Source organism: Phoenix dactylifera, chromosome 15 (assembly GCF_009389715.1).
Source record: "Phoenix dactylifera cultivar Barhee BC4 chromosome 15, palm_55x_up_171113_PBpolish2nd_filt_p, whole genome shotgun sequence".
Classification (NCBI taxonomy): domain Eukaryota; kingdom Viridiplantae; phylum Streptophyta; class Magnoliopsida; order Arecales; family Arecaceae; genus Phoenix; species Phoenix dactylifera.
This window is the reverse complement of record NC_052406.1, coordinates 7,594,167-7,606,631: the sequence shown is the minus strand read 5'-3', so window position 1 is coordinate 7,606,631 and position 12,465 is coordinate 7,594,167. Positions and strand designations below refer to the sequence as shown.

The window sequence follows — 12,465 nt, the reverse complement described above, 5'->3', positions numbered from 1 at the left end:
GTTCTATGACTATGCGCAAAGATGTTGCAAAAGTTATACTATAAGAAACTGGAAATTACAAAGTATAAGGTTTCTCACAAATATTGGCCTCTGATACACTTGATCTTTGGGACATTCAATTTTTTTCTTCTTTTAGGATTACAATATATATATATATATATATATATATATATATATATATATATATATATATATAGTAAGTTGATTTGGATTTGAATTGGGGTTCTTTTGCAGTACCCCTTGTATGGCTTGTGATATGGTAAGTTTATTATCTTTGAAGAATAAGTGTGATGCACTGGAATCCATGTTGCTAATAGGCACATTCATGTTGCATTTCTTCCTCACTTTTTAAAGCCATTTGCTGGCTCGTTAACAATTGTACGTATCAACATGGCTGAGAATAAACTATTTTTATTACTAGTGTCATTGATGAAGCAAATAAACAATGCCCTATCTTCAAAACATATGTTGCGCCTTACCAAAATACAGAAGCACTTGGAAACCACCATATTTCTAATATGCGGTGTCCATGCAGATCTTGAAATGCTCCTTTATTAAAGTGGCAAATCTTGTCCCCACAAATTCAAATTGCTTTTTAGGCCTGGCCATGACTTCTGAACCTGAATCTTTCCTTCCAAATTGATGCTCTTCCTTTTTTGAACAGATATATAAGCATGCACATTAGTATCAATAATCTTATCTTTCTCTCTATTCAAAGCCACTTCTGATCTCACTGGAATACCTTCCTAATCGACACATAATTTTAGAAGTTTGTAGCAATGAGTTTAATTGATGACACTAATTCTAGCCTTGGACGTACAAACTATTCCAATTTACATGTATAAATTGTATTTCAAAGCATTCCATCTTTACCCAGATTTCCATATCCGAAATCAAAAGTAGTACAATGAAGCCTCTATCTATTTCAATATAATATTCCACCATACTCAAGTTGTAGCCTGACCTCTATCTATTTCAATATAATATTCCACCATACTCACGTTGTAGCCTGACCTCTATCTATTCCTAACCCAGCCTATGGTTTTTCTCTTGTCCAGTTCCATGTGAGCTGGTTATCATGTTTCCATTTATTCTTTTTGATACCAACTTGATTTGTTCATCCATAGCCAATTACTGCGAGTCTGCTTTGATATTTACCAATGTTAAGTTTTGTTGGTCCCACTTACAGATAACAAATTGATGCTCAGAACTGGAATTATATATCTGATATGATATTTCTTTGTTTATATATATCTGATTTGTTATTATCCCCCCTGGTATTGATTAAATGTTCATTACCTATTTGGGGACTTATAAGAAAGCAAATTTCCATGGTTACACAATCATTCTCGAGAACACCATTAATCCGATATCAAGTTTAGATTTTATAAGATAAAGTTAACAAGACTTATCATAGATGCACCTTAGCAGACAAAGGACTTACGACTTGGACTAAACTAGAGAGAATTTTATAGCCTCTGGGATACCAGGCGGAGCCGCAGTGAGTACGACAGTCCTGAGAACACCCAGGCGAAATGAGGCGAAAATATTGCCTTTATTTATCGCTAGTTATATGTTATATTGGCTAAGTAAATACAGTCAAATTCACGAGGAAGGATAAAGGATGAACACTCAAATCTAGAAGCTCCGGCTACAAATCTACGTATGATACATCCGTTACAGCAAAAAATTAAAAAAATTTTTTAAAAAAAATTCGGCTTTAAGCCCAGTTCAAAACCACACACACAAAAAAAAACAATTAATTGTAATCCAAGCCAAAAATTAACCCAACTCAATCAAAAGTCAAAACATGGTTTAATAATGCTCAAATATATTATATTATACATTTATATTATATAAATATATAATGTATATTAGGTTATATATAATAGATTATTGGATCAAAATCATTATTAGCTTTTATTATTAATGTTGTCAATATTGTTTAGTCCCTTGGCATTACATGCTCGAACCGATCTTAAAATCATGCTTGAACTAAACTTGATTTATACTTGAATTGCCTTCAACCAAAAATTAAGATCATTAAACTAATCAACAAGACTTGTGTTTGGCTTGATTTGGATTAAATCAAATAATAATGAACAAATCAAACTTGATCATGAAGTTTAGGCTTGACATAGATTTCAAACCAAGCTTGGATCAATTACACCAGTAACCCTTAGTTAAGTGTAATATTTAGTTATTTTGAATAGGGATCGAATATTTAGTAGGAAGACTCAAGACAGCAAAACAAGGTCCATGAAACTTCCACTCGCGCAGGCGCCATTTGCTTAGTGATATATATATAGATAACTACATCATTTTTTATATTTTAAAAACCAGCGTTATATTTCTTTTAACGTCTTTTATCTTTGTATAGGTGGTTAAGAAACTTAAAGATGTATTTGATGCTCACCCATGGAGGCTTGCCGGCTAGTGCGACGTTGTCCGCCGGCGAGATCCCTCGGCCTCCTCAGTCGTGCCGCCGCCGCTGGAGGCCCCTACCCTCCCCGACCTCCGATGGCAATCCCCATGACGACGGGTTTGTTCTCTCTCTCTCTCGCTCAAATCATCACTCTAGTCCCATTCTTTTTTCATGTAGATCTGCCCCTTGTCTCAATTTAGGGTTTCTTGTTCTAGTCTTCGCCGCCCGATCCAATCGTGCGCCCAGTGGCGGCGGCGGGCATACTATGGGGGAATCCGGTGTCTGGTAACTAACGTGAGCCTCTTTCTCTCTGCAGCGTCCGGCGTCTGGAGGCGGCGGAGGGCGTACGAGGGGCTGCTGCTCGACGCTGGAGGCACGCTTCTCCAGGTGGCGAGGCCCGTCGAGGAGACCTACGCGTCAATCGGGAGAAAATATGGTATTAGTTCGATCCCTTCCCTTTTTTTGCTCATCCCGTTGGGGAAATATTCTTGTTATCTTGATTAAAGATCAAATCATATGAATCCTATGCACTATTAATCGCATACTACTAGGAGAGAAGTTCTTTTTTAAATTAATTAAAGATCAAATAGTATGAATCTTATGAAAAAAACATGATTACTATGTGTCCAGGGATTAATGCAACAGAGAGCGATATTAAGCAAGGGTTCAAGAAGGCTTTCGCTGCCCCATGGCCTGATAAACTTCGCTACCAGGTGTCGGCAATTTTAAGCAAATAAACATTCAATGTCTGTTGTTATAAGACTTTGCAATGGAAAAACTGTAACAAAAGAAATGGTGTTAGGGTAGTTGGATTTTTAAAGGAAGGGTTGGCTTTTGGGTGCAGGGTGACGGGCGGGCATTCTGGAGGCTTGTTGTTTCTGAAGCCACAGGTTGTGCTGATAATGACTATTTCGAAGAAGTATATGAGGTGAGGTTCTTTCTCATCTGATATATACGTTCATGAACCAAGACATACCCTTTTGTAAATTATTATTAAGCTTGCTTGATAAGTAAGGAATTTGATTCAAAGGAGTTTGAATAGTTTTTCACTTCGACAGGATGCAGCCATAAATTATGATGAGATTTCATAGGATCAACCTTGAATAATTGGGGATGAAGCTTGTTGGTCATGTTTATAGATTGAATATTGTAACATATGGTCATTTGTATTAATAGGTATACAAACACATGATCCTAGTGAGGAATATAGTAGCATTTCTTGGCACTTAAAAGCGAAGAATAGTGCTATATTTCCATCCAGTGCTAAAAATTTCAGATACAGTAGACTGTGCATAGCTATCTTAAAATATTTTTAACATCATTTTGTCATTTAGTATGCAGTCAATTTGTGAGGGAGTAGTCTTCATCTTCGGAAAATCAGAGATTGGCTCAATGTACCACTTCTCAGTGTTAGGAGGATTAATCTATCCATTGACTAAACTTTAACTCTAGATATAATGTGATGAGCTTTTAAATGTACTAGAACTGGATTTATCCAAGGAACTGCTTGAATTTATAATTCTTGTTGACAAGCCATGCTGGTGAGAGGACACCATGAGCTGAATTCTTTGCTAAGTTAACTTCCCAAATCATGAGTTTGAGATGTGTCTAGCATGGTGCTTCTCTTTGAAATAAGTGGAAAATCAATCAAGTATTGGTTCTCTCTGCTATGCTAATATAGGCTTGTGTTATTCCAACAAAAAGTTTCTCTAATGCATTGTTGTTATACTGAAGAGCTCTAATAGATAGAGTGCCACATGTCTGGGATGTGTATGATAAATTCATGGGTACATGCCTTTATTTGGTCAATAGAAAAGGGAAGCCCAGTGTACGAGACTCCCGCATTGTAGGGTATAGGGAGGGTCAAATATGCAGTCTTACCCCTACATGAGGAGAGATTGTTTTCGTGTTCTACAATTGTGGCCTCCAGATCACAATGAAGTAACCTTATTATTGCACCAAGGCTCACCCTTTTGATCCAACTGTCATATGGGGAAAAAATTTGACAAATAGTCAATGCATTTTACTCATCTACTAAGTCAATCTCAAATGGTTGTGGTAGTTCATTTATTTGTTTAAGATCATAGGACATTAACAGAAAAAGAAGTTGATAAATTGTTAGCCTTTTCTGCCAGCACTATGCAAATGGTGATGCATGGCGTCTACCTTTTGGGGCTTATGAAGCATTATGTCTGTTGAAAGATGCTGGAGGTCATATAAGCCAAGTACTTTTCACCATTTTTCTTTTGCATGATGTTCTAATCTTTATTGTTTCCTATGGTCTCTTGACTTTTGATGTTCATGAACAGTTAAGTTGGCAGTTGTCTCAAATTTTGATACACGTCTGCGCAAGTTACTGAACGACCTCGATGTTGCACACATGTAAGCTTCTATGTCCCATATTATTTTTTTTGGTTGGATCTGCTAGCATTTGAAGACTGGATTTTGTTCAAGGATTTGTTGTTAACATCTTACTCATTGAAATTTCGCAGTAGAAGCATGCATGCATATACATGGATGCACAAGTTACACACATAACTGCGCACAGGCATGCAGAAGTGTGTGTGTGCATATGCATGCATGCTTGCATTAATACAAATCCGATGGAAGCCCTGAAAGTTTCAATTCGTAGTGCAAAATGCTTGATAATGTGGATAGATTTGAGCATCTGCTCATGTCATGCCCTTCAGCCAGGGTTTTTTTTTTTTTCTGTTCCCAGTCTTATGCAGGCTCAATATTGTATGACTTCATTGTTTCTCCCCATTGTACGATATATATTCAGTGCTGCACTTTATTGTTTCGCTTCTTATATTTGGATTCTGTTCCTTACCAAAATTACCTTGTTAAATAGGATTAGCTATATTGGGTGTACCAAGCACATTCTTTGCTGAAATTTCTACTTCTGCTTAGACTTGAATAGGAAAAGGAAAATAAAAAAGGATATTTGGATACTCAGTATAGCCAGATGAGGAAGCTGCCTTGATCGTGCTGCTTGCATTTCAATAGAAGTATTGACATTATTCTAATTATTCTTGAGCCATATATACAGAATAATAGCATGACTAGCTGAAGCGTTAGCAAGTTCAACATTAGATCTTCAAATAACCCTTATGTTCTTTTTAACATTTCTGTGAATGAACTTATAGAACTATAAATAACCGTAAGACAGTTGGGACCAGTAAGCAGGATTGTATCTATATGTTATATTCTTTTGATTTCTTTATTGGTAATTTGAGATGACCACAGATTACCAGTAGTTACTACCAGTTTGAGCATGTTTTGCCATAATTGTATCTTCCTGGTGCTTTTCTTCATAATCTCAAGTTCTCAACATATTTTGTATGTCATTGTTGGCGATTGAATTGCTCTAATATTTTCTTCTAGGTTTGACGCAATAATCATATCTTCGGAGACTGGGTATGAAAAGCCAGCTGCAGAGATTTTCAGAGCTGCTCTAGGTACGAAATGGCAACAAACTTATTCATGGAAGATAAAAAATAGTAATATTTAGTGACATGAGCATCCTTTGGTTCCATAGATTGGTTAGCAAAAGTGCAATAGTCCAAGCTTCTTTTCTATTTTAAAAAATTGTTTAAGTCTCATTTACGTCTTTTGTTTCTTTAATTAATTGATGTGTTTTAGATAGAAAAGCATCTAAGAGTTACTGTTCATGTTACTGTAGCATAAACAGTATGCACTATAGCAGCCATGACCTTCAAAGAGTCCTACTAAGAGTCAAACAGGTAGTTAATTAGTGAGATTTTTGAGGGATTTCTTTCTTTATTTGTAAGAGTCCTAGATGATTCCATCTAGAAACTTTCTAGGGCTTTTGTTGGGTCTATGAAGAGTCCATAAAGAGTCTGTTGCAAGGCGAGTTATGTTGAAAGGTTTTTATGAATTCAAGAAGGCTGTGAGCTGTTTGTTTCCCCTTTCTCTCTCTTCCATTCTTTCCTATCGTCACTTTTTCTCTATTAATTCTGCTCTCTATATTATTTTCTGTTAATGCTTGCCGCTATTATTTCAAAGATTACCAGATTTAAGTTTCCTTTGGATATCTTTCAAGTATTTAATCACTGCATTGAAAAACTTGTTGATTTCAATCAGTAGGGATTTCAATACTTATTCTCTTCATTTGAATGTTCAGATCTGAAAGTTATTGCTGCTTATTTAAATATGTGCACATTTAATTGCTGAAAGGTGGCTATAACCTTAAAATGAACTATTCAATTGAACCTTGAAAACCCTAGTCCTTGATTTCTCCTATCCTCCTTCGCACATAAAACCCTAGATTACGGTTATTTGATCCTTTCTTCACCGAAAAAAACTAATATTAGTTCTTTGTTGTTTTGTTCTCAGAACTTGGACAGCAAGCAATAAAGCGGCCTTAAACCTTAAACTATCCTATTCCTATGGTCCTCTCATGCAACACAGGCCAACCATTTTTGGTCCTGCATCATGTAGCGTAGTGCATTGTAAAATAAAGGATTTCAAGAAGTATAATGGAGGCATTTGTTGTTTGTATTTCTCACAAACCCTGATGTGATAATTTTCTTAGCTGTGTGTTCATTTCCTCTGAAGGTGAAGTTCAATAGTTGTACTCTGTATTTTTCACTATAGGCTAGTTGACAAGTTCACTTTGCTAACTTTGATCTTTAAAGAAACAATACATGCAGACTCCTTGTCTGCTTATGTCATCATGCCTCATTGAGATTATCAAGTAGTTGAATTTTTATGGAAAATTTGGTATCATACTAAAGATAGTGAGAAGTTGGTATATTTCACTTTGATATACTAAAGCTCTAAATTTCAATCACCTTCTCCCTAAGTCCAGTCCTTTTTTGTCATTGCACATTTTTTCGCAGACCAACTTGGCATGGAGGCTGGCGAAGTAGTACATGTAGGAGATGATGAAAGGGCAGATAAGACCGGTGCCAATGCCATTGGAATTGATTGCTGGTAAGGGCACCTTATGTCATTGCGTGGTCACATTCCTTAAGACCTGCCCCCATTTTCTATTTTGAACACTCTCTAAAATCTGAATCCATGTGCATTATATATCAATTAAAAGTACAAAAAAGTGTGCTTTTCAAGCATTCAGCAACCAATTCGAAAACTCCATATCATTTGTTTCTTGTTCTCCCAACGTGGATGTGTTTTGTTAGAGAAAAGGGCATGGATTGCTCTATGGTTCACTAATTATCTGTATGAGGATGATGTCACTATATTTGCTGAAATATATTAGTAATCTGTGTTGTTGCAGGCTGTGGGGATCAGATGTGAAGACATTCACTGATATATGCAATCGAGTTCTGATATCAGATTGGAAGTGAGGAAAATTTGCAGTCTTTCGGACATAATCAAAAATTCAAGATCAGGCTTGTTCCCCTTTTTGTTTATTAATAGATTTCAATTACTATCCCAGCTTCAGGTTTTATCTAAGTCTACCTTAGATAAACTGACAAACATAGTTCAGGATTATCAGAAATCTGCAGCCTCTTCCTGGACATGACGGTCAACAACCAATATACTTTGCCAAAATAATAAGTATTAATTGTAAAACTTGTGCTCACATATTCTCTGGTGAACTGGGTTAATCTGCTGAAAAATGATGTGGTTGTTTCCTTCTACTTCAATGGGGCCTCACTTCAGAGTGGTCTACGTCTAGAGTTACAGATTATTAGCCCAACACATTGTCCTCTACAGGGAAGAAAATAGGGAAATTATGGTGGTATCATTGCCCAACCAAATCAAACAGTAGCATTGTCATATGATGCTGGTTATATTAATATAAAGTTTTTGTGTTTGTGGGCGGGCGTGCGCATCAAGGGAGCTGGAAATGGACTAGTTTTTGGTGTAGTTAAAGGAAAATGGTGATAGTAAAAATATAGGAAGCAGGCCTGTGCAACTGTAGCAATCCTCCCCCATTCCAAAGTGTTATTTCCAGTATCCCTAAATATTGGCTAGCAATTTGTTGATAGGCCCCTCCAGGCCAGCACAAACATATTGGCTACCAATTTGAAGATCCGGTCTTTGCTATTTATGATGAAAGTAAAGATCAGGCCTTTGGGCAGCAAAATGAACATTGAAGGTCTCATTAGTTCAGGACACGAGGAGCACGATACATAAAAATTCAATAATGTCTCGAAGTTCGTTATCCTGAGTGCATGAATCTGCCAGTCCAAAAAATGCTGCTGGAGACGGTTACCCACATGGCACAACCATGTAGCATTTTATATCATCAGACATCACAGGTTAGTGATTGCATGATTCCATCATGCTATCCTCAGCCACCTTTTTTTTCATTCATAATAAACTGACTAGCTTGATCAATGTGAACCATTCGAACACCATAATAACAACAATCTTTCCAAACTTAGAACGCTGAATAAAATAAAACACTGAACCAAAAGAAGCAGAACCAGCGATCAAGTTCTAATCCTCCATGCTCAACAACTTCACTTATAAAAATCAAAATTTACATATATAAGGACGATTATCAGTAGACGCAACACAGGGGACAAACTGAAGAGAAGCAATAGGTAGATAAAAATAGTTGAAAAATGAATATGTCCATTATGATGGTGGTTGTAAAGTAGGGTAAGAATAGATGGAAAAGAACAATCTAAGTGGAATAGGGCTTGGTTCTTATGGATAGGTCCTAGTTTTGTGCACCCAGATCCATGGTCAGAAAATCAGGGTTCTGTATTACTTTAATGATAGGGAATAATTTTTAAGCCAAAAAAGTATTCAGTAATTGGAAATAATCCTAAATGATTGCAAATATGGAAAGCAAAAGCAAAGAAGATATAAAGAAGATATAAAGAACAACTCAGTAGGACAGACAAAAGCAGTGGATGCATATAACTCATGAATCCATATATCCAAATGAACTAATCGCCCACAAAAATCTTCCCTCAGAGGTGACCAATTTGGGAGAGAACACAAGATAGAAAATGATACCAAACATCAGGATAAGAGTTAGAATCAACCAAAAACAAGCATACAAACTTGACTTTAGATGACAGGCAGGTCCTTTTACTTCACCACATTGATAAATATGCTGCAATCATGATAGTCAGGATTGAATTTTGAATTCTACAAGTTCCTCACCTAATGAAATACCCAGGATATTTGTAATAGAGATATGAGTTTCAAAAGCAGAACTTCAGAATCTTTCTACTGTTGATTCCTTTTATTCATCCAGAATTTTTTATCAGAATAACCACAAAAGGCTCAAAAAGAAGTCCTGAAAGCTACATTGGTGGAACTTCATACAACAAACCAGATACATCTCCACATCGTTGATCTAGGTAGTTAACTGAACATCCCGCACATCGACATTATAGTATACTATATGCATAAATATCTTAAAAAATGGAATTTATCACACAAATAACTAGAATTGATAAGCAAAAAAATGTCGAAGCATAGAATATGCACACAATCACTAAAAAGGCAAAAAAACCTTTATTAGAAACATCATGAGAGCAACCCACCTAATCACCACAAGGATGTTCCTGCATCAAAAGATAATATCCTCATCCTTCTCGGTCCCAGCAACAAGCAGGTTGTGGGCAGAGCTAATAGAGATACCCTTCTTGAGTGAGACCTTCTCAGAAAACTGCTCTTCAGCGAACTGCTTTGCAGCCTGGAGCTGCCGCTCAATCTCCCTCTTCTTGTACCCCTGTATCTTCTTCAGCCGGAAGAAGTCCTCTCGCTCAAGCTCATCAAGCTCCGCCCTGATGTAGCTTATGGTGTTCTCCAAGCGTGGCTTAACGACATTCTCAAGGGCATTGACTCTCCGGTTGGTGGTCTTAATGGCCTCATCAAGGGTGAGGAAGGAGGTCTGGAGGGAGGCCAGCTCCACGAGGACCTCAATGGCCTTGACATGCGCAGCACGGCAAGCCTGGATCTGCTGGCCTCCACGGGCAAGGCCGGTGAGGTCAGCCTTGGTATCGCCAGCGCCCGGGTCGGTGAAGTGCTCGAACCGTGGGAGCTTGACACCGGCGATATTCTCCTGGCGGGAGCGCACACGGAGGGAGGCAGACTTAACCGACTCGAGGACAACATGCTTGATGTTCTCGCCAGCCGCATACTTGGCCTCCGTGAGGGCGAAGGAGGAGGCACGCATGATCTCGCCCATGGATTCCTTGGTGGAGACAATCATCTTCAGGATCGCCCGAAACTTGACAGTGAGGGCATCGCTCTTCTTCTTTAGGAGGGCATGGCCGCGGGTGGCGCCCACCAGGCGAGCCTTCATCACCCCGAGCATCGTCACCGTCGGCACCACATTCAGACGCTGGCTTTGGCCGGACATCCTTCCTTCCTTTGAATTACAAGAGTGTAGGGTTATAGTCTCTGTTTTCTCGGAGCTGTTTGGGGGAAATTCTGGAAGAGGTACCACTGCAAGGGATTTGGCTAGGGTTAGTGGGATTTTTTTTTTCCTTTGCTTTTTCTATCAAACTTTAACAAGATGAACACGAGAACTTTAAATTCCAAGAGGAATCGCAAAAATAGCCCGAAAAATATGAAAATTAAGAAAAACTTCGGCTTTTGATGTATTCGGACATATTCGCCAGAAACCCTAAATTCCGTCTCTGCTAGGGATCCAGCTAGTTATTTCCTTATAAGATCTAAACAAACAGACGATTGAGAGAGAATCAGATTGCATGAAACATCACAAAATCTCCCAATACGACTCAAAGAAAAAAAAATGAGATAGAGCAAATGAATCGCTTAATAGCATTTTATTAGGAGTACAAAACATGTTTTTTATTTTTTAGACCATCGATTTCTCTCCGCCTCAAGCGATTCCGCCAGGTTTAGCCTATCTCTTCCACAAAGAACCAAAATAGAGGTTGATCAAGAGAGTATTAAATTTCAGAAACATTAAAAATCGCAAAAGTCGGCCAAAAAAAACACGAAAATATATCAACCGATGCGATTTGAAACGGAATTACTCGAAAATCGCTATAAAGATTGAATGATTCCGAAACGAGTTCGATGGATACTTGCCAGGTAATCGATCTGGAACAAAAACATCAATTCGAAGAAAAGAAAAACCAAAAAAAGCAATCACGTACAAACCTCCTCCTCGGATCCGGTCTCCCTCCCGTGTTTTTCTTTCTCCTTTCTTTCTCTATTTCCCTTCTCCTTCTGGCAGAGGAAACGGGAAGCAATGATAGTTCTAGAAAGGCCAGTGTATACAATTATTTATTACACGAGAGAGTTATGAGCGAGGCTGGAACCTGCCCGGCTTTTTCCGCGCTCGACCCGGTCTGGTAAAAAAAAAAACCGACGGGATGTGGAAGGGAGAGGGAGCGAGAGAGGCGCAGAGAGAAGAAGAGAGAGATTGTGAGGTTTAGGTCTGGGTCGAGCGTGTTCGGATCTAAAGGTCTGGGTCAGGTTAGCCATTTAAGGATACGGGTCAGGTTCAAGAACAGGGCCCTGGATTGGGTCGAGACTGCGGCGTGGCCTTCGGGCCTGTAGTTGGGCCCATTCTTTGGGCCCTGGATAGGATCTTTTATAGTGGCCTACTAGAGATACATAACTTAGATGTCGGCCTGGCCAGGATATAGAATGGCCAACGCAATTTTGGTTGTTCCCGAGCCTCTCGCTGCAATTCTGATCGGGCTGAAAAAATCTAACCCGGCTTTGACTAATCGAGTCTCAAATACCTAATTAAGCCTGTCGAAAACCGGGTTGGGAGAGCCTGGCCATTTTTGAACAGGTGTAGTTCTGGCATTTATTGCGGTGGAACTCAACCCCGTCTGGTGTGATCCGGTTCGGTGCAACCACTCAATTGAATTCGTTCCTTCGTTTCTATTCTTTGTATTATTTTACTAAAATATTCATTGTATTAGTACCTAGATGAAACTTGTTTATATTATATATTGACCTGTACTAATCAAAATGACCAAATGGTGAAGTTGTTAGCCTCTTGATAAATAATACAATCTGTTATGATATGGCTCTAAACCGTGGCAAACTAGCATATGGATATATATCCTGCTTCATTGGTGACAAGACAAATACCGTAG

The 12,465-nt window shown here is 38.3% G+C and overlaps 2 protein-coding genes across 6 annotated transcripts; one reads left to right on the top strand and one right to left on the bottom strand.

Annotated features, from left to right (window-relative positions):
• The first annotated feature begins 2,051 nt into the window (after nucleotides 1–2,051).
• LOC103720001 (haloacid dehalogenase-like hydrolase domain-containing protein 3) lies at nucleotides 2,052–7,989 on the top strand. Of its 4 annotated transcripts, none has more exons than XM_008809504.4 (9): nucleotides 2,244–2,542; nucleotides 2,742–2,861; nucleotides 3,056–3,138; nucleotides 3,270–3,353; nucleotides 4,561–4,636; nucleotides 4,735–4,807; nucleotides 5,810–5,883; nucleotides 7,288–7,381; nucleotides 7,686–7,989. In XM_008809504.4, exons 1-9 carry the CDS (start codon nucleotides 2,419–2,421, stop codon nucleotides 7,753–7,755), a joined length of 798 nt encoding a protein of 265 aa, XP_008807726.2. In that variant the 5' UTR covers nucleotides 2,244–2,418; the 3' UTR covers nucleotides 7,756–7,989. The 4 variants fall into 4 exon arrangements, with proteins under 4 accessions (XP_026665374.2, XP_017701401.2, XP_008807726.2 ...); XM_026809572.2 differs by having other exon boundaries at nucleotides 2,245–2,542; nucleotides 3,071–3,138; XM_026809573.2 differs by lacking the exons at nucleotides 7,288–7,381; nucleotides 7,686–7,989 and adding an exon at nucleotides 6,782–7,270 and having other exon boundaries at nucleotides 2,052–2,542.
• Nucleotides 7,990–9,669: 1,680 nt separating this feature from the next.
• Nucleotides 9,670–11,740, bottom strand: LOC103720000 (V-type proton ATPase subunit D-like). Of its 2 annotated transcripts, none has more exons than XM_008809502.3 (2): nucleotides 11,513–11,740; nucleotides 9,670–10,828 (listed from the first exon to the last, which is right to left on the bottom strand). In XM_008809502.3, the coding sequence occupies exon 2, from the start codon at nucleotides 10,740–10,742 to the stop codon at nucleotides 9,948–9,950; it is 795 nt and encodes a 264-aa protein (XP_008807724.1). In that variant the 5' UTR covers nucleotides 10,743–10,828; nucleotides 11,513–11,740; the 3' UTR covers nucleotides 9,670–9,947. The 2 variants fall into 2 exon arrangements, with proteins under 2 accessions (XP_008807724.1, XP_008807725.1); XM_008809503.4 differs by having other exon boundaries at nucleotides 11,509–11,626.
• Between the last annotated feature and the right edge of the window lie 725 nt (nucleotides 11,741–12,465).

Excerpts from the sequence above, each read along its gene's own strand:
- LOC103720001 (XM_008809504.4), top strand. The coding sequence starts at position 2,419 with ATGGAGGCTTGCCGGCTAGTGCGACGTTGTCCGCCGGCGAGATCCCTC. Across the intron at positions 2,862-3,055 it reads GTCAATCGGGAGAAAATATG|GGATTAATGCAACAGAGAGC; the intron begins GTATTAGTTCGA and ends CTATGTGTCCAG. Across the intron at positions 5,884-7,287 it reads GATTTTCAGAGCTGCTCTAG|ACCAACTTGGCATGGAGGCT; the intron begins GTACGAAATGGC and ends ATTTTTTCGCAG.
- LOC103720000 (XM_008809502.3), bottom strand. The coding sequence starts at position 10,742 with ATGTCCGGCCAAAGCCAGCGTCTGAATGTGGTGCCGACGGTGACGATG.